This window comes from Plasmodium vivax, chromosome 6 (assembly GCF_000002415.2).
Source record: "Plasmodium vivax chromosome 6, whole genome shotgun sequence".
Lineage (NCBI taxonomy): Eukaryota > Apicomplexa > Aconoidasida > Haemosporida > Plasmodiidae > Plasmodium > Plasmodium vivax.
This window is the reverse complement of record NC_009911.1, coordinates 979,426-1,006,397: the sequence shown is the minus strand read 5'-3', so window position 1 is coordinate 1,006,397 and position 26,972 is coordinate 979,426. Positions and strand designations below refer to the sequence as shown.

Here is a 26,972-nt window from a genome sequence, read left to right as displayed (position 1 = left end):
CGCGATCACGCTGTTGTCACGTCGCTGCCACACTGCTGTCACGCCGCTGCCTCGCCACTATCACACCGCTACCACGCGCATCTCCGCTCGCGTGCACACGTATAGACAGCCCCCTCTACAGGTGGGAGTGGCCACTCGGGCGATCCTAACCGGGGGGGAAGGGAGGAAGCCCCACACGCACGCGGGAAAGGAATGCCCTCAGACGGGGTGTCTCCTTACGTTTGCGTGGTTTGCCTGGTTAGCGCGCAAAGGGGGGGAGAAGGGGAAAAAATTAAAAAAAAAATAAAACAGGAAAAAGGGAAAAAGGGAAAAACGGAAAAAAGGAAAGCTATCAAACAGGCGGATTAGCCAACAAACGGATGAGCAAACAAGCGGATTAGCCAACAAACGGATGAACAAACAAACGAACGAACGAACAATTGCGGAGAGCTACTCACAAAAGGTTTTTTTTTTTTCCCCTTCTCTGAAAGGTAAGCGGACTTGTCACAAGAGGGACACTTGTGGGGGTGGGGCCCTGCGCATGCACACATGGTGGCTGTGGCGCGCCCGCGGGGGGCCGCGAGTGGTTGCTGAATTGGGCCTCGCCAAAAGTGGCCACTTGCGCGGGTGCAGAGAAGATGGACGAGTGGCACTTGCGCCACGTGGCAGTGTGGCGGTCTGGCAGCATGGCAGTATGGTAGCCTAACCGGTAAACCGCTAAACTGGTAAACCGCTAAACTGGTAAACCGCCAAACTGGTAAACCGCTAAACTGGTAAACCGCCAAACTGGTAAACCGCCTCGCTCGCGCCCGTTGGTTCATTTCCCCCTACCTGCATGCCCCCGTGAAGGGAAAAAATGACCATTAAGTGAGCCCCGTTGCCGGGGCGCGCGTTCGTCAGTTAGAACAAAGATAAAAAAAAAAAAGAAGCGGAAAAAGGGAGCAGAAAAAAGGGAGCAGAAGGGAGCTGGCGAAGCAAATACACGGGTCGCCCCTGAAGACGCATGGGCCAAAAAAGAAAAATTACTCCCGGGGGGGGAGTAAAATTCGCGCGTGTGTGCTCGGGCGGTGGTGGAGCACACGGTTGGGCAGGAAGTGTGGGCACACTCGCCGCGTATCACCGCTCAGCTCAGCCAGCTTCGCCTTGCTCAGTTCAGCTTCGCCCTACTCAGCTCCGCCCCGCTCAATCGTCGGCGACGTCCAGGATGAGCGCGACGCCGGCGAGCACCCACTTCTCCTGGCTCTCCTTGGTCTTGAGCTTGATGTTGGTGACGTAGGTGGGCCCCCGGGAGACGGTCTTGTAGACGGGGCACTCGTACACGTCCGTTTCCACCTTGCCCATGCTGACGACCGGCTTGCAGTGAATCACGGGCATGAGGAAGTACTTCTGCTTGCAGCTGGAGTCGCACAGGGTGTTCTTCTCATTATCGTAGTTTGCCCCATCGAGGTAGAGCCCATAAATGTACGCGCCCTCCTTAGGGTAGGAGTGGATGTTATTCAAAGACTTATTGGTAACTTCAATTTGCATAACAATTTTGTCCAGCTCGCATTTCTCATTCCGAGAGAGGATTTGCTTAATAGCACTGAAGAAGCTGTTCGGGTTAAAGAGAAGAGACACGTTAAACACTTTGGGAGTCACCAGGGGGTCATTAAACCAATCGGAGAGGAAGCTAATGCGCTCCTTCAGATTGGCCATCCACGAGCAAAGGTTTCGGTTACTAGAGTAGGAGTTATTCTTCCACAGGTCTGGCAGCTGGTCTTTGTAAAGAGAACCCATCAATGATTCCATTTTCATGTTCATATTAATTTCCCCTTTAATGGCTAGATGCAGCTCCTTTAGGGACTCTCTCATGATCTCAGTGAGCGAATTCATTAAGGTGCACTCCTGGAAGAGGAAGTACTGCAGAGGGGTGATCTGATCATCGGGAATGGACTTAACCAATTCGTCTACATTAAAATGGACATTTTCAATTTCGTTTAAGATATCCGAAAGGATGTTAGCCGTGCGAACTTCCAAAGTCTCTCCAGTGGTGAGTTCCTCCACGAAGGTGGAGCTCTCCTTCAGCTTTAACTTAAAAATATTTGTCAGCAGTTTGATACTTTCATTTGTTCTGAAGTTCATTTCCGCGTGTTGGTTGAGGCCATACAGAATGGACGATTCCGCAACGATCTGCGTGTCGATGTACTTTAAAATTTTATCATACGCATAATTACTAGGGCTAAACAATTGCATATTTTTAGAAAAAGGGATCAGCTGCATCCCCTCGAGGGACTGCTCCTTCATGTAGTAGTTCAGATACGTTTTGCACACCAACATGTCCTTATCGTTTACGATATGCCCTCCGTACATTATCTCCCCAAAAATGTATTTCAAGTCATTCCAAGGCACCTTTATAGAGTTCTGATTATCCAGGTAGTTAAATAGAACCTTCGCGCTATCTCTAAGGTCGCTTAAGCTGAAGGGGTATTTTATGTTAAATCCTTGGGAGCCAAATTTAGCCCTCTCCACAATTATAGAATGGAAGTAACACAGGGAAAATAAAATATTTTTCGTCCGCAAGTCCTTCTCTTCATAATCATCTGCGGAGAAGAAGGTGAATGCCCTCTTGAGATTTTCCTTAAAACCTGTCGGAGCTTCGTTCGTCAGTTTTATGGACCTCTCCAGGATGCTTATGGGGATATTTCTGGTAACCTCAGACGTTAGGAAGAGACGAAAATTCGGGTGCGAACCCTCCGCGGCGTACTTATCAATCACGTTTTCTAAAATTAGGTTGAACTTTGCCATTAGGTGGATGTTCTCCAATACTATCCAGTGGCCTTCCTTATGAGCCAGCTCCAGTTTAGACAGCGCAATCGTCTCCTGCCCTTGTCCCAAAGAAACTATGTGCAAATTGATGTTCAGGTAAAACTTATTCTTCTTCCCCAGCTGCTCCACATATTTTATAAAATCCGACCCCGGGGTTAGGATGAACAGAATGGGGGTGGAGTTAATCATAAAATTGTAAGACGATTCCAGCGTGTCCACAAAGGAGTTCTTCCTCTCCATGACCTCCTGACTGTTTGGCAGCACATTTCGAATGTACTTCTCCAGAGTCACTGTCACTCTATCCGGCCTCAATGACCTTATGATGAGCAACTTTTTGAAGGAGTTATTGCTGAGCTTCTTCCACTCCAGGGGCAGGGGGCACACCTCCGGCTGTATCTCCGAGCACCACTGCTTGAACTTGTGCTGCGCATCTAAGTGTATATTGTTGGTCAAACTTTCGAACTCTTTGAACTTTGACAGCACGGATACATTTCTCCAGCAGTCGTCAGCTAGCCATTCCTTCAACGGGTTCTGAATCGCTTCCTTCATTCGGGGCGGCTTTAAAAAAAAGTTCAAGTAATCCATGCTGAAGTCTTTGTCGTGGATCTTCTTCTTTTCTAACAGTTTGAAGACCAGTATGCAGTTGAAGAGCAGCTTGTCCTCCTCCAGCAGCCCCCGGTTGATCCACGAGTAGATCGTTTTCCTAAACGAGATGATCAGCTCGTTCATGTGCTCGTCACACAGGTCGCTCTCTTCCTCCCCCCCGCGGGCCGCTTCTTCCGCCTCGTCTTCCTCCCCTGCGCAGGGTCCCCCCGATTGCTCGCCTCCCTCGGGGAAGTACCCCCTGGAGTGGGTCCCCGCGCGGTCCATCCCGCCAACACCGCCGCCAATCACGCTTCCACTCACGCCCACCGCTTGACCCACCGCTTGGCCCCCCGCGTGGACCGCCTCGATCGACTTGAGCAGCAGGCTGATGAAGGAGTCCAGCGAGTACTGGTACATGTAGTTAATGTTGTGCATGAGGATGAGGATGAAATACACGATGGAGGCCTCGTTCGCCAGGCTCCTATACAGCTCCCTCGTCTTGTTAATTTCGTTCTCCGTCGTGATCGAGTCGGCCACCTGCTTCTGTATGCTGATGGACGTATCCTTGGTCGTCTTCAAACTGTTGATGAGGGAGATGTTATCGATGATGGTGCTCGAGTCGGCCGCTGACAGCTGGTATAGAATTTCGTCCTCCAAGTTGTTCAGAACAATTTTATATTCATTTCTGTTTTTCACCAGAATCTGCTTCTGCTTCTCCAATTCGGGCTTCTCTATATTGACGATGATGGCCAAGATTTGCTCCTCCAGCCCTTCGCACGTCACGCTAAAGTTTATGAGAGTGCACTGGCTGTTCACCTCCGGCTTGAAATGTGGGTTGCTCAGCTTCGTCTGCAAGATGAGGTTGAAAAAGGGCACCCCCCCCCTTCGCAGGGAGCCTTCCTTCGAGAGAGCCTTACTCATGCTCTGTGAATTGGACATCTTTTCGTAACTCTTCTCATCGTCCTGTTTCTCCCTCGGGGTCGTCCCCATGGATAATTCCCCACCTGGGCTGTCCCTGCCACGCCGGCTGCTACCGCCATGCTGTCTACCTCCATGCTGTCTACCGCTCTGTGGGTTCCCCCTTCTGGGGGTTGACTTACTCTGCAGGGCTTCCTCTTCCTCCTCCTCCTCTTCCACCGCGTCGTCGTCTTCGCGGTCCACCTCGTCGTGGAAGCTGCCCAAGTGGTGGTCTCCCGGAGAGGAAGCAGCTCCGGTGCGGGCTGCTCCTCCCCCTGCTGATGCTGCTCCCCCCCCTGAGCCACCCTCGTAGAAAGACTTAATCTTCGAAACCCTGCTAATCGCATTGGGGTAGTTGAACTGCATCTCCTCACTGTCGACCTTCACGAAGGTGTCGTTTCCCCTCTTTATGAATTCCCTATTGAGGAGCCCGTCGATAGCGTTATCTATATCCTCAGTGACGTTCTCTATGATGAGGTACCCCCCCCTCAGGATGACGCTCTTCACCTTTGCAATGAAGTGGTCGCTATTAAATTGGAGACACGTGATATTATTTCCCCCTTTAGCCTTCAACCACTTCAACCCTTGCAGCTGTGGATCGATTAGAAGAGGCCACCTATAGCAAGTACTCACGATGAGAGCATTCTCTATGCTTATCCTATCCTCAGGCAGTTTCTCATTTTTCCAAGTAGCTATCTGTATGTCCTGGACCATAATATCAATTGGGGAGGAAATCTCGCTGATGAGGATGTTGCTCTGCTTTATCTGCTCGAGCCACAGGTTCTTCCACAACTTCACTCGAAAGGAACTGGAGAAGACACCCAGGTAGGTTATAAAAGAAGACAATAGGAGACAGTCCCCATAAATATATTTCTTATTCGAAATGATGATGGCAATTTCATCAGACCATCTGCTATACTCATCCGATAGCATGTTCACCAGATTTTCCGCTCGATTTAATTTATCCTTAGATTCGTTAAAAATTTTTATAATTTTATTCTTCTCCTCATTCACTTCATTCATTTTGGTCCTCAGTTTTTCTACACTATCGGTCAGCTCCTTCACCTTATTCTCCAAAAGGTTTAGCTTCTCCTGAGCGCTGTTCTTATTATTGGTCGCTTCTTGCAGCTTATCCATAAGAGGCTTCACCTTCTTATACACCTCATTATACTTGACGATGTTGACTAGCCACAGTGCCAAGTAGGCACATGCAGACGATTTCGTTTTCATCATTTCGTAGTTGAAGAATTTCTTCTCAATAAATGGGGTCAGCAAATGGACGGTCTCTTCTTCCATATTTTCTGCATCGAACTTTTGCAATTTGGATAAAAACTGACTAGGATTGTTCATAATCTTTTGGGCGAATTTCCACGAGTAATTTTTTATCTCCTTTAGGGCTATCAACACTGCGTGGGTTACATCTAGACATTCCTTCGGTGGGTTCTGCAGCGACTTTAGCTCCTGAATGGCGGACTTAGTAATGCAATTCACGGCCTCCTTCGCCTTGTTCATTATGGGCAACGCTTCACTCAGTTCCTTATCTGCCTTCTCCTGAATGTCGATTGCTTCTCGTGTAAAAATCTCCGTTTTTTTCTTCTCCTCGTTTACTATTTGCTGCTCTTTGTTGGTCACCTCCGTCGCCTCCTTCACCTTTTTTATTATTTCATTCACTTCAATTTTCTTCTCCTCTATGTTTTTTATTTTCACCTCAATTTCTTTTTTCAGCACCTCTACGTTTTCTCTCGTGCTCGTCAGGGCTAACAACCCCTTGTTGAGTCTCTCCACGGACTTCTCAATTTCGTAGGTCTTCACATGCAACAGATTTTTATAAAAATAAATATATTCTAGGAAGGTCTTCGGAATGAGATAATTGTGTCTGTTTTTTTTCTCCAAATAAATTTTATTCATCTCGTTTGTGCTCGTGTGCACGTAGGCCATGTGCTCGCAGATGCTCTTCTTCAACTCCTCCTCGAGTTCTAAATCGCTCAAAAATTTGCTAGACACATTTACTAGCGCTTCATACGGCCACGGTAAAAAATACACAAAGGAGAAATTCGATAAGAAGGAGGGGAACTTGGTCAGGCGGTCCCTATAAAAGCTGCTAATAGGCGAGTGCGTCACTGCCACTTTGAAGTTCCTTCTTATCTTCCCTATGTAATAATTAAAAACATCTTCGTTGCTCTCCCCGATGTTTAGGTACTTTATCTGGTTGCGGATGGAGGAGAAGATCCCCAAATACTCGTCCTTCGTAAACAGATCGTTACACAACCCGGTGGAGGTCAAGTCGTTAATGTACGGGAGGAAGGCGTCCAGGATGTTTTGCTCCTTCAGCAGCAGCACGTGCACGTTGCCCGGCTTGATGGCGCACTTGAGGTGGAACTCCTGCAAATCCGCTTTGAAATTGCTCAAATCGTAGTTATTGTTGGTCGAGATCTGCAGCAGGTTAAGGCAGTTGATGAAGATGCTCAGCTTCACCAGGGACTGCTTGCCCGACCCCCCAAAGCCAATCAGCATCAGGTGCGAGATGTCAAAGTCTAAAATTCGGCATATCTTGCATATCTGCACAACGGCGTAGTCGAACAGCACGAGGGGCAGCTCCACGTGCGAGCTGTTGTACTCGGCCAGCTTCTCCGCCAGCACCTCCTTCAGCGCGTGGAACTTCTTCACGCCCAGGTACATCTTGTCCAGCCCGTTGCGCACCGAAACGAACGAGGTGAAGATGTTCTTGCGCGGGTCGTACGGGAGGCTAGCGGCGTTAGCGGTGTTGCCGCTGTTCGCGGTCGAGACGTTCAGCCCGCCCGAGGCGAGCGCATCCCCACCGCCAACGCCGCCAACCTCGCCACCACCGCTTACCCCGCTAACCCCCTCGAAGGCGGCGCGGTGGCGGGCCAAGTCGCCCAGGCAGGCCGGGAAGTGCTGCTGCAGGAGGCGGTTGAAGAGCTGCGTGAAGATCTCAATGTGCTCATTGGACGTCAACTTGTTCATGTACGCATGCTGCATCTCGTGCAAAAACATCATCAGAAATTTGAAGCTACCCCCATTATACAAATCTGGATTGGTGCATTTAATGACGTTGTGAAACGCCCCATGGATGTCATTCAAGTTGAAGAGGTAGTGTGGAGCAGAGTTAGACAAATTGAAGGCAATATTCTCCGTAACTTTACTGTACAGGTCATATGAAAACGAAATGATGCCGTTAAGGAGGCCCTTCACTTTATCGTCGAATTTCAGCAAATGCTGCTTCAGAATTATCTTATACACATTTTCAAACGTTTTCATGCTGATGTCCTCCATGCTGATGATGTGGAACTTGTTTTGGATCCTCTTGTCGATGAGCTTATTAGCATTGTTGTTGACCGTCCCTATGAAGAGGACATCGTGAATGAATTTCTTCTCATCCAGATTCTCCCTATCATATATCAACTTATACGTTAGCAGCTGGCGAAGGAACTCCAAGGTCTGCTGCGTATCACAATCATCCTTAGCAGTTATGTTCATATCTTCCAGAAAAAAAATGTGCCTCTTCTGATTGGGGGGTCCATACGTCCTGGTGTTCCTCTTCTCCACGTTACTCTCGATTATCTTTTGAAGGGCAAATGAATTTGTATAGTAATTAATACTTATCGTGGTGTGCGTAAATTTTTCTATATTCATGTTGATGTTGTTTCTTATGCACTTGGTCTTCCCCGTGCCGTTGCTTCCATAGACGAGGATTGGCTGGTTGCGGTCCAGGGAGTACTTGATCATTTTCTCCGTGCGGATCAGCTCGATCGTGTTGATGTACAGCTCGTCGTAGTTGTGCGGCAGCATGCTTTCGATGTAGTTGTTTTCGCTCTTCCGCTTGTGCTTCGGCAGGCCGCGCGCGCGGTCCGCTTCGTCGGCTTCGTTCGCCCCGTCCGCTTCGTTCGCCCCGTCCGCTTCGTTTTCCTCGGCCGCTTCGTTTTCCTCCTCCGCTTCGTTGTTCTCTGCCGCTTCCCCCTCCTGGCCGAAGCCCCAGCGCAGCCTCTGCAGCAGCAAAATGTCGCTGTCCAGGTACTCGCTCAGGTGCTTCCACTCATTGTCGTAGACGTTATACACATAGTTGCAGCAGTAGTCGCTGCCCATCTTCACCTTCGCGTTGGACTTCACATTGCTGTTGAGGGCGCTCCTCGCGTTCATCAGCTTGTCCTCCACGATCAGGCTGTTCAGGACCCACATGTACGCGTTCATGAAGAAGCTGTTGTAGTAGTCCTTCAGAATTTCGTAGTTGTGGTTGATTTTGTTTGGCGCGTTCTTTTCCTCTCCGTTATGTGGGTTTTCCCCCGGCGTGGAAGCTCCCTCGAGCGTAGCCCCATCCTTGGCCGCCTTCCCCTCCTTGGCCGCTACCCCTTCCGCTACCCCTTCCGCTACCCCTTCCGCTACCCCTTCCGCTACCCCTTCCGCTACCCCTTCCGCTACCCCTTCCGCTAACCCCTCCGCTAACCCCTCCGCTAACCGCTCCGCCGCTGCCCCCTCCGCTGCCCCCTGGCGGCTCTCAATACCGCGGATCACCTCGCCAATGTACTTATCATATTTCACCAGGAAGTAGTCGATGTAATTGCAAATCGACCGCACCACGTCCAGGTTGGACAGCTCGAAGGCGAACTTGCACTGCTTCCTCAGCATGTCTATGTTCTGCGTGTAGAAAATATTGAAGAGGTAGTAAAACTCCGTCTTGGCCACGTGATTTTTCAGGAGGTTAATCCACGAGCTTATGTACAGTTTGTAGCTGATGTCTCCTCTGTTTATGTAGAGGACCCCCCCTCTGCTGACCGTGGCAGGGGAGGCATACCTCATGTTGGTGATTTCAAAGAAGAGGTGCATCTCCTTGGTGAAGGGGATACGTTCATTACTCACCAGAGTGAGTACCTTGTTGTCATCCATCACGGTGTTCATGCTTTCAATCCACTCAGCATCGATGTTGCCGTCCAGCAGAAGAACCTTATGCTTCACGCTCTCACTGTAGGGGGATATATTCCTAGACATTTTCCTCATTATGGAGGACAAAGCTCCGTCTACCCACTCGTTATTTTTGTTTAAATAGCCATACAACTCGTAGGACTCAATCGACTTGGGGTTGATAACTTCGTGCAGGCACTTCTCCCTAATTGCGTTCAGCGTTTTCAGCAATATTTGGATGACGCTGGACTTTCCGCAGCCGTCCTCTCCCAAGATGAAGACGCAGTGGCGCACGTCCATCAGGTCTTTCAGCTGCTTCACCTTCAGGATGAAGTTGTCGTCGATTTGGAGGTTGGCCTCTCGGAGGCTGCTCCGAATGGCCTCGTCGAAGCTCACGGGGGGGGGCAGCGTGCCGGCAAGAGGGGGTGTGTCCCCATGTGGGGAGGCCGCTTCAGGGGAGGCCGCTTCCGGGGAGGCCGCTTCCGGGGAGACCACTTCCTGTGGGGAGACCCCTTCCTGTGGCATCCCCACGTGAAGCGGTGTGTCCACCTCCTCCACGCTGAGCTCCTCCTTGAACCTGTCCACGCAATCAACATTCGGGAAGAGGTCATTCACGAGCCCCAAAAAGATGGGAATATCCTCATGAGTTATCTTGGGGATGTTGAAATCTTTGAGGGCCTTCATCAGGATGACCTCCTCGTCATAGTTGCTGTACTTCCTTTTTAAATTGCCAGCCTGAATGAGCACCACCTTGACAGCACGCAGCCCCCAGTCGTAGTGGATGTTCTTCCTCAGTAGCTCCTTGCACAGCTGATACAGCTCCACGAATTTGTAGGACAGCTTATTTGCCTTAATAAACCCAAAAGACATTAACATATTTTCGCAAATAAATTTAATATCGGGAACAATCATGGAGCAGGATCGAAACAAGTTTTTCAAATTTTCGGGCAACTCCGTCCTGCCTGCATACCCCGGGTTCATGGTAATGAAGAACCCACAGGTCTTCTTCAGGACAATTTCATCATCAATAAAATGAAACACCGTTTTCTTCTCCTTAATGGCGTCAAAGATGCACTTAATCTGCGTGCTAACCACGGAGAGGACCTCTATGCTGATTCGGTTAAACTCGTCGAAGCACCCCCATGCGCCGGTCTGAGAGAGGCCTATGCATATCTGGGACATGTTAAAGTAGTTCATTTGGTTGCTACAATTAAATATAAATATTGCTATGCCTATCGCCTTGGACAGATCCTTGGTGGTCTCGGTCTTCCCCGTGCCTGCCGGACCCGCGGGGGCCCCTCCAAGGATCAAATTGAGCGCCTGCGTCAGGGTGATGTAGCACTTGTCTGTCAGCGGGGTTATCACCAGCTTTCCAGAGTTGCCAATATATTCGTAGAGATATTTGGTCCTAAAATCGCACAGCTTTATTTCGCAGGTGTAGTTATTCGCCTTCTTATCGTACACCCAATAATACTTCAGCTGCGCCTGCCAGTCGAAGGAAGTCCCGTCTGAGATTTTTTTTTTTATAAAAGAAATGATGACGTCTCTCGTGTGGACATCCAAAATGATTAGGGAGAGCAACTTGGTCCGGATGTTACAATCGTGCGTCCTCTCTACCAACTTGATTAGCTTGTTTATCCTCTCGATTAGAATTTTCTTATATTCGACGAAGGCGGACTCGTTTCCATTTTCCAGCTCGTCAAAGCATTTGTTAATTTCGTCCGTCACGACGATTTGGTTGCAGGTGCATACCACTTGGCTGATGAAGTTATTGATCATCGTCTCGTCTCGGTTCTGCTCGTCCAGATTTTCGGAGCAAATCTTCGCCTTCTCCAGGATGCTCCGGATGGTCACCTTCAGGTGCGTTTCCAAATCCTTCAGGTAGCTCTCCACGTTGCCCCTCAGCGCCAGCTCCGTGGGGAACTCCAGGTGTTCGTGTTCGATGCTGTACACGCCTTTCGCGGTGAACGGGGGGGGGGTAGCGCCTCCGCGATTGGGAGTGGCACCATTAAGGGTAGCGTCGGGGGGGCCATTATGGGTAGCGTCGGGGGAGCCATTATGGGTAGTGTCACCATTATGGGTAGCGCCTCCATCGTGGTGACCCTCCTCCGCTGCGACCTCCCCAGCCTCTTCCTGCGCTCCCCCCTCCGCTGCTCCCCCCCCAAACTCGATCGTCTTAATCGCGTTGAACACGTCGTTCACGTAGGGGAGGATCTTCATGGGGTTCTTCCCGTTGCTCAGGATGTCCAGCAGGGCGATGTTGGACAGAAAGTAAAACCGCGGAAAGGCCTTCTTCTTCTGGTCCAAGTAGTCATTAAGGGCCTTCTCACACAACTCAATATTTTTGAAGAACTTCCCCAACACATAAAACAACTCCTCGTTTAGGCAAATTTGCAAAACGTTCTGCTGCTCATACGCGTTGAGGATGATTTCCTTATACTCATGCTCGATGTTGAAAAACATCCTGCTCTCCTGTGGGAGCTGCGAGTGGATGTCTTCTGAGTTAAGATAAATCGGCTGCAGCCTCTCAAATTTGCTGAGGAACTTTCTCCAAATGTTGATCACCTCATCGATTCGTTTCAAATTCTCCTGCGTCTTTAAAATGGTCTCCTGGATGAACAAAATGTATTTCTTCTGATTTATGAAGAAAAGTATTTCGGAGGTATGCACGTCCACAATTTCGAGGATCAGGTCCATGTTGGTTATTTGGATGTACGCGTTTTTCTTGAGAAACTCAAAATTCATTTTCCTCCAGATTTGGTTTATCTCCCTAATTTTGTTTTCGATTTTTTTTTCCTTCTTGGCTTGCTCCATCACGTCGTGCACGGCGTCCACGTGCTTGTACAGCTTCAGGTCGAAGAACCCCTGCAGCGTCAGCTCTTTGTACTTCACCTGCAGGTGCTTCTTCGGCAGGCTCTCCAGGTTGGCGGCGTCCCCCAGGTTAGCGGCGTCCCCCAGGTTAGCGGCGTCCACCGGGTTAGCGGCATCCACCAGGTTAGCGCTTCCCACCCTACTCACGCTTCCACCCCCTCGCTCACTTCCCATCCCCCCCGACAGGTTCATAATAATATTCCAGTGGCGGTCAAAAATGCAGTCGTTGTTCAAATCCACGAGCAGCGGCAGGATGGAGGAGAACTTCTTCAGCTCCCTCACGATGTGCTCGTACACCGGCAGGCTCTTCAGCTCGCAGAGGTTCTTCCTCAAGTATTGCGACACAAAATCGATTAGGTAAATGTTCCCGTTCACGTCGATGTCCGTCCACAGCTTCTTCTTCTCCTCCTCCATGAAAAACACAATGCTGTTGATGACGTCCCACAGGTTTTTCAGCTCCTTCAACTTGCTGTCCAATTCGTTCAGCTCATCAAACACGGTGATGTCCAGCTCGAACAGGATCTCCAATTCGTTGTGGTACTTCTGCTTGTCCCTATACACTTGGTAGCTCCTTCTATACTCGTTAATCTTCTCATAGGGGTTGCCCTCCATGTCCTTGGGCGCATTAGGCATGTTCTGCAGAATGCCACTCTTCAGCTTCTTCAGCTCATCCTTGAACAGCTTGATCTCCACTTTGATGTTTTTAATTTCCTCGTTTTTGTGTTTTATAATTTTCTCCTTTATTTCGTTGTACTGTATCTCGACTCGCTCCTTGTTCCGCTCGATCTCCTCCAGCACTTGGTCGTGCTTCACTGCGATGCCCAGCTCCCTGAGGGTCTCCATGATTTCCCTCGTCTTCTGGAAAATCAGGGGGACGATTTTCCTGCTCAGCTTCACGCTCCGCAGGTTCCTCATCAGGTTGTAGAAGGCGTCCTTCTTGCTCTTCGCCAGGGCGCCCCCGCCGTTTGCAGAAGCAGCGCCGATGAGTGAGTCGGCCAACCCGTCTGCCGCAGCCGCGCCGATGAGTGAGTCGGCCAACCCCTCTACCGCAGCCGCGCCGACGAGCGCATCGGCCAGTCCATCTACAGAGGTCATCCCCCCTACAGAAGTCATCCCGTCGCCCACCTCTGCCACACTGCCGCTCATCCCGCCGCTGACCACACCGCTCGTCCCGCCGCTAACCCCCCGCTTGCCCGGGCCGAAGAACGCGCTCACGCCCGCGGACCTCAAGCTCGCCAAGACGCCCTCGTAAAAGGAGCTCACGGAGTAAACGACGTCCCGCACGAACACCTGCAAGTACTCGCTGTACATGGAAATGTCCTTCTGCGAAAAGGCGATCAACTTCTCGACGAAGTGCTCCGAGTGAAACGCCACAAAGTCGATCACTTGGTAGCTGCGCAGCTGGTGGAACCTCCCCAATTCGCTCTTCAAACACAAAATGAGTTTCTTATACGCCGACACGTTTGGGAACAGATGCGTAATGTTCATATCGATGAGCTTTAAGGTGTCCCTAAAATTGTTGTTAAATTCGAAGAAGTTGGGGAAGAGGGGCACCTCATTTTGAGCCTTAAACTGAAGGAACTCCTTTTTGATATCCTTCTTGCACGTATGTTCGTACTCTCTCAAACTTTCTAGGTAGGCATAACACCTATCGAGGGTGGCTTCAAAACGTCTCTCAATGCAACTCTTGTTCCGATTGATCTTCAGACTGAGGAGGACCTCATTCACGTAGTCCCCGCTCTTGATATCGATCCGTTTGATGCCTGAACAGAGGTTCATAAAATCGTCCACCCATTTGTAGAAGATGCCTGCTACGCTGAACGATTTTTTAGATCTCATCTTTAGGTCCAAGCTCAACCTATCATCCACGAAATTTATCTTGATGGTGAAGAGCGGCTCGTTTTCCCTCTCCGCGTTTGTCATGACGCTCCTCAGATTTGAAAAGAGAAAGTTAACCAATTCGGTGAGTCTATCCGTGACGATGCTGTTCACAAACTTTACGTAATTCTTCCACATGGGGTTGTTCTTCTTTATCTTTAGAAGATCAAAAGACTGCTTCATGCTCATATGAATGTTCTTGAAATCCTCCAGTAGCTTCCCCTTCAGCACGGCCATATTGTTCTTATAACCGTTCAGGTAATTATAAATATCTTCGTGTCTCTTTCTCCTCTCTAGAATTGCTTTCCTAGTCCAACCCTTCGTCACACTTAGGATAGAAACCAAGTTGCTATGCACAGATGAGATGTTGCTAAATATTTCGGCCATGTCTCTGTCTACCACTTGAATGTACTCAAAAATTTGTTCCTGCGTCCACCGGAGGTCTGTCACCCCCTTCAGAAGCGTGTTCTTAACACCGCATAGCTTCTCATGAAAGAGGTCCTTCTGCACGCCCAACGTTTTCGTCACGATATCGTTGTACCTCTTCGTGATGCTATTCAAGGTGTGTATGAACTCCTTAAATCTATTCGTGCTGTTGTAAATTTTTAGGCACTCCTCATTGACGGTCAAATTGTTCAGGTATAAATTTTTCACATTTGATATGAAGAGGAAGATATAGGGGTGGAAGTTCACGTAGAATAGCTCCCCCTTTTGCTTAAATATGGGTTCGTTTAAGAAGCTATTCACCACGTCTATGGTTTCGGTGAACCACTCCTTGCTCATGTTGCCGATGTACTGGCTGATCTTCGTGGTGATGCTTCGGTACAGCGCGTTTATTTCTTCCGTCTTCTCGTCCTTCAGCTTGAGGACCTTGACGATTTTGCGCAGGGGGAAGTACTGCTGCTCGATTCGCTTCAGCAGCGAGGTGAACAGGTTCACCACTTCGCAGAAGAGGGGCGCGTTCTGGTCGATGTGCAGGTGGCTCAGCTGCGATTTTCGGGCGGTGCTTCGATTGTCCCTATCGACGGTGATCGCGGCTAGGCCGTCCGTCTCGCCGCTGATCGCACTTGGACTGCCGCCATTGCCACCGCCGCCAACGTCGCCCCCCCCCTGCTCCAGGAAGACGCCCCTGTTCTGAGCCACGATGGTCATGTTCTTGATGAACAAGTTGTCCACCAAGATGAACTCCCTCTTCAGGTCCTCGCACAGCAGAGAGGCGTGCCGCACCAGCTCCACCTCGATGACTCGCAGGTCCCTCAAAATTAAAAACGAGTTGAGCAGCTTGATGTTCTTCTTCAAGTCCGAGTCAAACGAGTGCGTGAAAACGCAAATCAACCGCTTGTTCAGCTCCTTCACCTTGTCCTCAAACTGGTTGTACTTGTTTATAAAAATGGTCTCTTCCTCGCTCATAATTTCGTGATTAATGTCTAGGAAGGTCTCATTGATGGAGTTGAATTCGCGCGCGATGGTGTGCACCTCCTCCGTCAGCTTCTTCCCCTTCTCCCCCGGGATTTCAATTTTTTCCAGCTTCATATACGTCTGGTAAATTTTTAGGTATTCGATCAGGAGCCTCAGTTTGTAGATGTAGAGGCTGACGGAGGGGAAGTAGGCGCACTCCTGCTCAGTCTGTTCATGCTGCGTAAGCTGTTCGTTTTGCTCACTCTGCTCCTTTTGCTCATTTTGCTCACTCTGCTCCTTTTGCTCATTTTGCTCATTTTGCTCACTCTGCTCCTTTTGCTCATTTTGCTCATTTTGCTCACTCTGCTCACGCTGCCCCTTTTGCTCACGCTGCTCGCTTTGCTCGCTCTGCTCGCCCAAGGAACGCAGCTTGGCATTCCTCTCCCGGTAAATCCTAAAGAGGTACAAAAAGTTCAGCAGAAAATTCAGCGTCCCATACAGCTTGCTCTTCAGCACATCCACGCAGTTATAAATGGAGTTAATAATTTCGGGCGTGTTCATATTCTGCTTGCAAGAATTTATGAGCACCCTGGAAAGGAAGTCAAACACAAACTTGCAGTTCTTAATTAAGTAATCAGATCGGTCCAACGACAAAGACAGTGCATGAACGATCGGGGCAACGAACACATTTTTATTTTCAATTTCTTCTTTGCTACTTTCCAATTTTTGCAAAAAATGAATCACTGGTTTTAAGTGAGTATACAAGTCTAGCACTTCCAATTTGAGGTCTACAATTTCTCTCCTAATATTTTCTATGATATTCTTATAGCTGGAGTTTTTCTTCCTCTCCAAAATGGTGGTAACAATCTGCTTGAACTTCTCCTTCTCTATTTCGCCGTGCAAAAAGTTGATGTCTTCATTTTTATTTTTCAAGCAGCTGAGAAAGTCCTGGCAATTTTGGTACTTATTCCTTTTGTAGTTTACAAAGTTGCGTAGAATTACGTGGTAGCATTTGATGAAGTGTATTAGGTACTCTTCCACATGGTTGATGTCTTCTTCCTGTTCCTCCTTCTCTCCAGAGGGCAAAAGTGGCAGAGTCAATTTTTCCTGCAACTCTCCATAGATTATCCTCAAGTTGAGCAAAAAATTGTTAAACTTCTTTTTCATTTCCTTCAACAGGGAGGAAGAATTGATTTCGTCATTTTTGTTCATAAAATTGGAAAAGAAAATTTCCAAAAATTTCCTCGTCACATTTTCTGCATCATTGTTCATTTCGAGGAAGAGTGTCTTCTTACTTTGCATCGTTTTGTAGATGATTAAATATTTTTCATTTTTTTTTTTTTTTTGTAAATCCAGGATGGATGAGTAAAATTTGATGGTGTCCTTTTCGTTGAACACGAATAGGCAGTCCTCTTCGCTCTCCGTGAACTCGTTCAGAAGCTTCACTGCGTTTTCGTCTGCCCGGATGCTGCTCAGCGCGCCCTCCTGCAGCCCCCCACCCCCCTCGGGGCTGAAAAAGGCCACCGCGCTCGCCAGCACTTCCTCCGCCTCCTCGCTCGGCGCGCAGTCGCCGCCGTTCTGCTCCGCTTTGCTCATGGGGGTGGCGGTCAAGCGGCAAAGCGGTAAAGCGGCGGTGTGGTGTAACGGCGTATCGGTGTAGCGGCGGTGTGGTGAATCGGCGTAGTGACGGTGCGGCGGTGCGCTGACTTCCTACCGCGTATCACCCCGTGTGACCAGTCGGCACCACTAACCGGTCGTGACTAACCAGGCCGATGCCGCGCCGCCTCGCCGCACTGCTCATTTTTGGAGCCCCTCCCCCCACGCAGGGTCTCACAAAGGGGCACGCGCCGTCACCCTGCGAGCAGTGAAAACTACTTGCCGGTCCACAAATGCGCAAACGTGTGCATATCCGCAAGCAGCGTCACCCTTGCATTTTTCTCCCCTACAAAGTGTTTAGTCAAATTTGTCACCGTCTTTTTTCTCTCACCAGTAATGTGCTATTCGGTCGTTTTCTCCGCAGGACGTTCTTCCTTTCGCATCGAATAGAATCGTTTTGCTTCGTCCCGTTCCGTTCCGCTTCGCTTTCTTTTTTTTTTTTTTTCCGCCACACACATATGCGCCCCTCGGGTGTGTCTACTTCGAGCTACGTTTCTATCCTCGTGCGAAATGAGCCCCTCCATGAAGCCCCTTTTTTCTCTCGGAGCCGTGTGCAGCATAATCTCCCTCTGCGCGACAAGCGCCATTTAGCGCTCATCCTTACGGCTTCACCGCTGAGCTATGCACAAATTGGCAAAAAAAAATGGGAGCCCTTAGGAAGTAGTCCGCATGGACGCATATCCCCGACGGGGGCTCCGAATGGCATGTCCGTACGTTCTCCCAATAGTACACACATATTTCTAAGCAAAACGGTTTAGAAGCAATACAAAAAAAAAAAAAAGAAAAAGAAGGGGCTATCCAGATGGCTATTCAAACATTCTGGGATCGTCCCCTCTTTTCGATTCACCTCTGCACACTGAATGGGTGAAGTTTGGCAGGGAGTTTTCTCCCCCCAATGTAGGAGGGGACCACACTGCGCGGAAATATACATTCCATTGCATTCGCTCCAAGGGGATACATCCCCATCGTGGCTGATAAATTTACTAATGAGAGGCATTCCCCCCCCTGTTTTGTCCTTCCTCCTTTCCATGACACTGTCAAGGTTATGTGACTCCGTCCAACATGGTAAGCTTTGCCTCTGGGAAGCGGTCCATCCTTGCTGCTTATTCGCGCAGTGAACATTCGGTTTGGCCATCGGTCGTCTACACGTGTGCTTTCCTAAGGTGACCTCCACATTTATCTGCACAGCGTAATGCGTGAGTGTGCCGTTTGAGAGGATACACGGGGATGACCCACCAAGAAATCAGCCCATTCTCGTAATTTCGTTCCTTGACCTGTGTAGGGGACTGTTCCTTGCATTTCCACCCATTCTGTGGTCCTCCCCAGTATGTTCCATTTTCCTGCAAAGCATTTCACTAGCGTGCCATTTTGTCAAATGGGGAAAAATAAAAAAAAAAATCAAATTTCACTTCTAGCTAGCTAAAAAAAAAAAAAAAAAGTGATCTGTTCAGGCGATTTTCAACAGCGCAGCTGACTTGTTCACACTGTTCACACTGTTCATATCATTTTTGCAAAAAAACACCGTTGTGCACAATTTTTGGCAAAGAAAAAAAAAAAATGACCTGTTCAGGCGATTTTCAACGGCGCGGCTTGACCTGTTCATGTTGTTCAAATTGTTCATACTACTTTGGCAAAAAGCCACCTTGTGCGCAATTTTTCGGTAAAGAAAAAAAAAAAAAAAAAAAAAGCTAGCAATCGAGGATGCTCCACAGCTGTTTCGAAATATGACGAACTTCAGCACAGGGAAGGCCGCCCCTATTTAGCCCAAAAGCACAAACAACGCGCTGATATCACTTTCGACCAAAATAACGTCGCGAAGATGAATTTGAAAATAAAGCTACAAAAGAGGAGGGACGAAGTGAATACATGCCTGTGCATCGGGCTGGACCCGGATGAAGCTGACATAAAGTCCTTCATGCAGAGTGAGAAGCAAAATGGCTACCAGAGTGTCAAAAAAAACCTAAGCAATAGTGGTAGTAGTAGTAGTAGTAGTAATAGTAGTAGTGGCAAGGGCGAACTGTTCGCCCCACAAATGGGGGGCCAAATGCTACTCGCAGAAACCCCACCAAAGGAGGCACAAGAAAAGGACGAATTTTTTTACTTCTTCAATCACTTCTGCTTTTACATAATCAATGAGACGAAGGAATACGCCCTGGCATACAAAATGAATTTCGCCTTTTACCTCCCATATGGTTCCCTCGGAGTAGACGTCTTAAAGAACGTATTCGATTATTTGCACCACCTTAACGTGCCAACCATCCTTGACATAAAAATGAATGACATTGGAAACACAGTGAAGCATTACAGGAAATTCATATTTGACTACCTGAGGAGCGATTCGTGCACAGCTAACATTTACATGGGTACCCAAATGCTACGAGACATCTGCCTCGACGAAGAATGCAAACGATATTATAGCACCTTCGTACTAGTTAAAACGACCAACGCAGATTCGCACATATTTCAAAATAGACTTTCCCTGGACGGTAAGGAAGCGTATGTAGTTATTGCAGAGGAGGCACAGAAAATGGCCAAGCAGTTACACTTGGAAGAAAATGGCGAATTTGTTGGCTTCGTTGTGGGCGCGAACTGCTATGATGAAATAAAAAAAATAAGAGAGCTTTTCCCTGACTGCTACATCTTGGCACCAGGGGTGGGTGCCCAGAAAGGCGACTTGCGAAAAATGTTATGTAATGGTTACTCCAAAAATTATGAGAAAGTGCTCATCAACGTTGGGCGCGCCATAACGAAAAGCGGTAGTCCGCAACAGGCGGCCCGGGAGTACCACCAACAGATTAAGGAGGTCCTCGCGGAGCTCCAGGAGTGACGCGCATGCAGGTGTAACTTCGTCACTTTGGGAATGCCGAGATGTGATTTTTGCTCCTGCTCCCTGCGTGATGCACACATTTACTCCTCCACAAGGGCATGACCCTCTGTTGTGCAGGCGTAAAAAAATACCCCAAGTGGGAAAATGGAAAAAAATTGCACACGCGCATTAATTCGTTGCCGTGAAAAAAAAAAAAAAAAAAATAATAAAAATATGAACAGGTCATGCGAAAAAAACGCGTAAACCAATTTTGGCTGTTTTAATTTTAAACCAACGATCGCGTCCATATGGCATGCCTATGCGGGGGCGTACAGTAGCTTCATCTCGGGCACTCAACAGGGCTGCTTTGCATGGTTGCCCTGCAAGGCTGCTCCGCGTGGCCGCCCAACATGGCTCCTCCGCACGGATGCTTCACACGACTCCTCCACACAGCTTCTTTACGCGACTACCTCACATGGCCGCCCCCGCCCCAAAGTAAACGGACTGGCCATACTTATAGGCTAGGTAACTGGTTAGTGAAAAGTACATGACTCGGTACATGCAGTAGCAGCAGGAAATGCTGCACCAGAAAATGGTGTACAGCGCCCCCCCGAGGAGGTAATACAACGGGCTGACCATCTTGGGGAGAGGGGGGCCAAAACCGTGGGGAAGGGCCGCCACTAACGCGCAGGTGTGCCAAAGCTCGTTCGTTCGCTTGCTCATGCATGCAGCTTGGCACCTTTGCAACTTCGCCCCGTCGAAACTTCTCTCCTTCGCAGTTTACTCTTCTGAAATTTGAGTGGCCTCTGGGGAGGGGTGAAAAAAGGAAAAAAAAAAAAGAAAAAAAATAATAAATGCACAACTGGTCAGTCCTACGCAGTGGGCACCTTTCAACGTGGCCATAACGGAGTCAGGGGATTGGACGAGCACAGCTTGCCGCTGCCACCACAAATGGGAGGGGCAGGAAGGAGTAGACAAAATGGTCAAGGCAAACTGTGCACACATATGGGGCTGCCTCACTTTCTTTAATCTTCTGTCTGAGCTCGTATCTCTTCATGAGCTCCGATACGTCCTGGTCCGATTTTTTTTCGCTCTCGCCTTGGGTGTGCAGGGGAAGGGCAAACGTGAAGGGGGAAAAAAAGGCAGGCGCAAAATGGGGAAAAAAAGGTAGACGTAAAATGCGGAAAAAAAGGCGCAACTGTGAAGAGACGCAAAAAAGGCAAAATCGAAACGGCACAAACGGAATGGACAAAACGCAGTGACACTGGACCAAGTCGGGTGCACTTCACATACACTGAGAATGCGGCGAGGCAAAACAAAATTGCGGCCGCCGAATGGTGGGGCTCCTTTGTGCACACTCGTCCACACAGCGCAAGCCCGCAAAAAGGGAGCGAAAAGAAAAAAAAAAATAAAATAAATAAAAAAAAAAAAAATAACTGTACAGACATGACAATTGCACAACCCGCGTGGCTATGCTGACGAAGGGGGCAGAGGCATAACCGGGAATGCACTTGGAAAAAACGTTACATGCTCAAAAAGGAAAGAAAAAAAAAAAAATAATAAACAAATAAGTAAACACACTCCTCAACATGGCCTTCCTTGCACTTACCGATGTTATATATTTGATAAAAGTTCGTGGAGCAGAAAACCACCTCCAGTAGCCCCCCGATGAAAAACATGCCGAGGTAAAGGTATGGCAGGCGCTTATACACGTTCACCTTTTGTAAGCTTCGTTGGCCCTTGGAGGAGTGTAAAAAAAGGTGTGGCATCGCGAGTGAGTAGGAGCGGGTTGGTGAGGGGCATAACATGTCAGAGCAAACGAAAGGGGGGACCCACCAACCCACACGCCCCCGCATGTGCATTGCGATCACCCTTTCGAGCGCGCTCATTGGGCGTATGCCCTCCCATCCTGCTACCAAGCAAGCACATTTATGCGAGTGGCATTGGCGCGGCTTACGCTCGTTCGATCGCTCGCCCGTTCGTTCGCTCGCCCGTTCGCCCGTCCATCATTTCATTCGTCGACCTTCCTTCTGTTCTCCCCCTTTGCGAAGGGCGCGTAGGCCGACTCCCATCTTACCTCCATCCTTCACGTCACGCGGGAAAAGCAAAAAAAAAAGAGGAAGCAAAATGGAAGCCTACTTAATGGAGTTTATCGAAGCCTTCACGCATCTGATTCTTTACATAATGAATATTTACTCCTCAGGTGGGGGGAGCACCAACGAGCGAATGAGCCAATGGGATAGGAGGCTCTCTTCGCATTAGTGTGCTTTAGTTTGCATTAGTTCGCTCCCGTTAGCTCCCCCTCGCGTGTACGTACATCTGCGTATGCCTCTACACCCACCTGTGCAACTGCCTACGCACGTTTTTTTTTTTTTTTTTTTTTTTTCTCCCTGCAGAGCACTTTGAAAAAAAAAGAAAATTCAACACGCTCGTATGGTAAGGCACGAACGAATAACCGAAAGGGAGGGCCAAAAAAAGCAAAAAAAGGCAAAAAAAAAGGCAACAAATCGGACCGCCTCTGCACTGAGTAGAAGGTCAACCCGGTTGAGGCAACGATTAGTCCTCCAAAGCACACTTCACGATGCGGAGAGAAGAGGACCGCACGTCGAGCGGGTCTCCCCCTGTGCATTTAGGTATCTTCCCCGTAAGGAAGAGAACCCCGCCTGACCCCACCAACAATTCGCACACCTCAACAGGGAACTAACTAGCCAAGTGGCATGAAAGCGAATACATGCGCGCGCGGTGTGTACGCGTTATCCTGCGAGGTGGCTCTTTCCCCCACCGTCAGTGCGTCGCACGTTCACTTCTTCGCTGCTTGTCTGTGTAGATACCTTCGCCCACACACACAGCCGCTCTCCACACAACCGCTCTCCACGCAACCCCTCCCCACGTAGGCACTGTGCAAATAAGCAAGTGGAGGAGTACATACAACAGGTTAACGGCTGCACCATGGAGAGGGAAGCCACTCAAGGAGAAGGCCTCACCGCGGGGGGGATACCAAATCGGGATCGACGCGAACCTCCCTACGATGATGGCGACGGCGACGATAGTGAGCAACACTGTGAGCCGCAGCGTGAGCATCCACCGATCGCTCCCCTCCCCCTGCAGGCCCTCTACCCAATCAAGCGATTCATCACAAACAAGAGCCTATACAAGTACCGCATCAGCTTGAAAAATTTAAAAAATGAGGTGCTGAAGATTTACACCATCGAATTTGAGCAGTTTTACCAACCGAGGAGGACGCAGATCAGCTACCCCGCCTTTGAGGAGCTCGTCTGGGACCTCTTCACGTACGTCGAGATGCAGATGTGCGAGGCGTACGCCGCAGGTTGGTGCGCCCCCCATTTGGAGCAGCGCGCGTGCTCCACGCTGTGCACTTGGCTCTTCATGTACGCGCGGTATAATCTCCTAATAGGAGAAAAAAAAAAAAAAAACACAGCTGCGCGAGACTCCACCCCATCCTCACACACACCCTGCAGATAAAACGTTTGAAATCTCCTTCGACTTGGTGAAGGACCACGAGACGACCTCCGCGACGAGCGAAAATTTGACGAGGGATTGGGAGTTGATATCGTGCGACAGTAGGGAGGGAAAAAAAAAAAAAAAAAAAAAGAAAAACACACGTGATTATTTTTTGCTCCTCTGTGAGCAAATCAGACGTGTGCAACGTTGCCGTGTGTTGTTATTCGCGTTGATAAAAAATTGCCTCTTTTCCTCTTCTCATTTTTTCATTTTTCCTTTTTTCGTTTTTCATTTCTTCCCTTTTTCCTCTTTTCCCTTTTTCTTCGCCCCCCTTTACGCGGACTCCCCGCGCAGCCCTCGATCTGTTTGATAAAAAAATCATCAAAAGTATAAACGTCTTCGAGGACAACGAATTCAACCCCATATGTCAGGTAGGGCGGTCTGTTGAGATTTACTACTGCGTAGAATTGGCGTGTGCGCATCTGCTCTCTCCACATGCTTCTCTATCCTCTCCACGTGCTTCTCCATTCGGTGCCACCCCCACCGCGCAGGTCTACGTGGAGCACAGAAGAGACGCCGCACAGACGAACGCAGCGTAGCCACGCAGGGCAGTCACGCAGCTTAGCCACGCAGGGAGCCACCCGGAGAAGCAATCCTGCTGCCATCCGGCGCACCCCCCATCAGGCGTACTGAAACAGTTGCAGGGAAATCCACGTGAAGTACCTATACACAATGTACACGGGGATGGAGCCAACACTCACGATGTAATAGTATGCGGCGTACGGATGCATGGGGAAGAAAAAGAAAAGGCTCGAGAGGCACACCATGCACAGGGAAAGCAGTATCAGGCAGACCCCATAGAATCCGTTTATCGACTTGTCCGTGTGCTTTTCTCCATCGGGGGATAATATAATTCTTCTCTCGAACAAAATTTTGAAGTTTCTTTTTTGGTTTTGTCTGTTCATGGTTCGGCGGTCCTACGTGATGAGAGTTGCGTGTGCAGTTGGGGGAGGGGGTTGTGTGCTTCGTGATTGCGCGTCGTGTTTACTCGTGGTCCTGTTTGCTCTTCCCGTTTGCTCTTCCCGTTTGCTTGCCACAACTGGGGAGCGGCCCAACCGCGTGTTTCCCTTTCGAACCTGCGATGCAAAGGGGAGCGTAGTTCCCCCAACGGCTCCTCACTTGAAGAGGTCCTTTTCGAACAGCGTGTAGATGTTTTCCCGCTTTTCCCGCTTCTCCTTTTTCTGCGCGCCGTAGGGGGGGAGCAGCAGTAGAATGAGGAGGAGGCGAAGGAGATATCATGCAGATAATCTCACTTCCTCACATGCTCCGTGAGGGGTACCCCAAAAGCTCACATGTGCTAGCTGTGTGGGGTGCCACTTCTATGTGCGCTTGAGCATATGCCTACGCGCGTGACGCAGTTGGAGAGCCCCCCGGAGGCAAACGCACGGACGCTCAGTTCTGTGCTTTCTGCTTGACGAGGCCCCCAAGGAGCTACTTATGCTATAATACACTACGAATGGAGCGAATTTCAACTAAAGGAGAAAAAAAAAAAAAAAAAAATTCCCCCAAGTGGCCTTCTCATAGCGGTGCCAAGGGTGACCCAATGTGCCTCTCTCACTTGTGTGTATTTTCCCCCGAGCAACGCGCTCACTCCGTACCTCCTGGTTGGCCCCGAAATTCTTGTTCGCAGTCTTCGCGCTTTTAATCTGCTTGCTTTGGTTGTTCCCCTTCCTGTCGAGGTTAATTTCGAACCGCATTTGCTTTCGCCTCTCCTGCTCGCGCTCCCGCTGGTACTCGTACACGAGCTGGCTGTTTTCCTCTGCGGGGGGGAAGCGGCAGTGTGAAGCGGTACTGCAAAGCGGCACTGCAAAGCGGCACAGTAAAGCGGCACAGTAAAGCGGCACAGTAAAGCGGCACTGTAAAGCGGCACTGTAAAGCGGCACTGTAAAGCGGCACTGCAAAGCGGCACAGTAAAGCGGCACAGTAAACCGCCACACCGTTTGAGGAGTGCCACGTTGGGCGTGCCGCCTGACGCAGCGCAGCGCGTGCCCATCGAATGCCCGTCGCACCCCTGCTCACCCACCCGTGTACTTGGTCAGCGTGGAGATGTATGCGTACATGTTATTCTCCATTATCTGCAGCTTCTTCATAACCTCGTTGGTATTCACGTCGTAGTTAAAGTGCGTGCAGATGAAATCAATTTTGCTGCTGATATTTTCGAAGGATATTTGGCTGTGGTTGTTTTTAATGGCATGCTCATATTCGCCAGTTTGTTCTACGTGCTCTTTAATGTGCTCTTCCATTTGACTTATTTTTTTCTTAATGTCATTGCATTTTATTAAAAATTCTTTTTTCTTATCCTCCAGCCTTTTTTCATACTCCTCCAGTTCGTACTCTGCGTTTTGCGTATCGTCGATCAGCTGCAGGTGCTCCTCCTCCAGCAGGTTGAAATTGTCTATGAGGAGCTGCGAGTTGTTTGTGTATTTGGCCATCTTCTGGGAGAAGCGAGTCGCGTCGCCCAGGGCGGCACTGGAAGGTGCCTCCCCCACGTCCGCCACGTTCACCACGTCAGCCGCTTCTATCGCTCCCACCGCTTCGCTCACTTCTGTCGCGCCCCCCTCCGTGCTGGCCAGCTTGCTCAGGAAGCTCTTGTACTTGTCCAGCTCCTTTATCTTCTCCTCCTTCCTCTCGAACTCCACCTCCAGCTTGCTCATCTCGATGTTCAGCAGCTGCACTTGTTTCTTCTTCTTCTTTTTCCGCGCCCGGACTTCGGCAAATTTCTGCGTAAGAAGCGTGAGCGTTTGGAAGCGTGTTTAGAAGCGTCAGTGTGTAGACGGGTGAGCGTTTAGAGGCGTCACTGTGTAGACGGGGGAGCGTTTGGAAGCGTGTCCTCCGGCGCACCTGCCCTCACGCACTCACGCACCCACGCTTCTGAACACGCTTCCACACGCTGGCGCCTCTAAACCCGCTTCCTAACTTGAGGGGACCTACCCGGATGAGCTCCTCGGTGCGCTTGAACCTGTCCACCAGGGACTCCTGCAAAAAGGCCTCCTCCTTGTCCAGGCTCAGGTTCAAATCTTTTATAACCTTCTCCCGCCCACTCGTGTAGCTGTACAGATCGTCCAGCCTCGACTTCTTCTTATGCATCAGCGTTCTTGTTACGATGATTTTTTTTTCCAAACTGATTAGCTCTCTTATGTTTCCTCTTCCTCTTCTCCTCTCCGATGGCTTGCTTGCCTTCCTCACGATTGCACACCTGTTCGTTTGGGTCCGTCCACTCAGAGTGGGGGGAGTCTTCCCCCCATTGGTTTTTCCCCCCTTGGTCTTCCTCTCCCTCAGTCTTTTTTTTATATTTTCCATTTCTTCATCCTCGTGCAGGTTCAGGAACTGCTTCACATTGTCGCTGCAGGGGGGAGCGGCGAGTTAAGCGGCAAGTGAGGGAGCTGGGTCAAGGCACTCCATCTGCCATGCGCACACCGCAATTGCCCACTTCCTCATCGGGGGAGGCTCTCACAAAGGAGAAGCCTTCTCTTCCTCCGCCAATTGATGGCAACGTTAGAGTGACAGATAGTAAGACACCTCATTTTTGAAATATGCTGTACATCACTCATACGTGTCCACGCAGCCCTCTCTTAACTGTGTGTACCTCGAGGCGGAG

The 26,972-nt window shown here is 49.5% G+C and overlaps 6 protein-coding genes across 6 annotated transcripts; 2 read left to right on the top strand and 4 right to left on the bottom strand.

Moving 5' to 3' along the window:
- Positions 1-1,161: 1,161 nt before the first annotated feature.
- PVX_111560 (dynein heavy chain, putative) lies at positions 1,162-16,986 on the bottom strand (the record flags this gene model as incomplete). The annotated part of the gene is made up of 1 exon (XM_001608487.1): positions 1,162-16,986. One exon carries the CDS (start codon positions 16,984-16,986, stop codon positions 1,162-1,164), a length of 15,825 nt encoding a protein of 5,274 aa, XP_001608537.1.
- A 1,753-nt stretch (positions 16,987-18,739) lies between these two features.
- PVX_111555 (orotidine 5' monophosphate decarboxylase, putative) lies at positions 18,740-19,873 on the top strand (the record flags this gene model as incomplete). Its single annotated transcript, XM_001608486.1, has 1 exon — positions 18,740-19,873. Exon 1 carries the CDS (start codon positions 18,866-18,868, stop codon positions 19,871-19,873), a length of 1,008 nt encoding a protein of 335 aa, XP_001608536.1. The 5' UTR covers positions 18,740-18,865.
- Positions 19,874-20,632: 759 nt separating this feature from the next.
- PVX_111550 (hypothetical protein, conserved) lies at positions 20,633-21,935 on the bottom strand (the record flags this gene model as incomplete). Its single annotated transcript, XM_001608485.1, has 4 exons — positions 20,633-20,658; positions 20,873-20,950; positions 21,462-21,591; positions 21,930-21,935. The coding sequence occupies 4 exons, from the start codon at positions 21,933-21,935 to the stop codon at positions 20,633-20,635; spliced, it is 240 nt and encodes a 79-aa protein (XP_001608535.1).
- A 44-nt stretch (positions 21,936-21,979) lies between these two features.
- PVX_111545 (mitotic spindle assembly checkpoint protein, putative) lies at positions 21,980-23,913 on the top strand (the record flags this gene model as incomplete). The annotated part of the gene is made up of 7 exons (XM_001608484.1): positions 21,980-22,055; positions 22,249-22,288; positions 22,747-22,786; positions 22,961-23,180; positions 23,332-23,433; positions 23,669-23,745; positions 23,866-23,913. The coding sequence occupies 7 exons, from the start codon at positions 21,980-21,982 to the stop codon at positions 23,911-23,913; spliced, it is 603 nt and encodes a 200-aa protein (XP_001608534.1).
- An 81-nt stretch (positions 23,914-23,994) lies between these two features.
- On the bottom strand, positions 23,995-24,279 carry PVX_111540 (hypothetical protein; the record flags this gene model as incomplete). Its single annotated transcript, XM_001608483.1, has 1 exon — positions 23,995-24,279. One exon carries the CDS (start codon positions 24,277-24,279, stop codon positions 23,995-23,997), a length of 285 nt encoding a protein of 94 aa, XP_001608533.1.
- Positions 24,280-24,489: 210 nt separating this feature from the next.
- PVX_111535 (hypothetical protein, conserved) lies at positions 24,490-26,674 on the bottom strand (the record flags this gene model as incomplete). The annotated part of the gene is made up of 4 exons (XM_001608482.1): positions 24,490-24,555; positions 24,973-25,133; positions 25,398-26,094; positions 26,306-26,674. 4 exons carry the CDS (start codon positions 26,672-26,674, stop codon positions 24,490-24,492), a joined length of 1,293 nt encoding a protein of 430 aa, XP_001608532.1.
- Between the last annotated feature and the right edge of the window lie 298 nt (positions 26,675-26,972).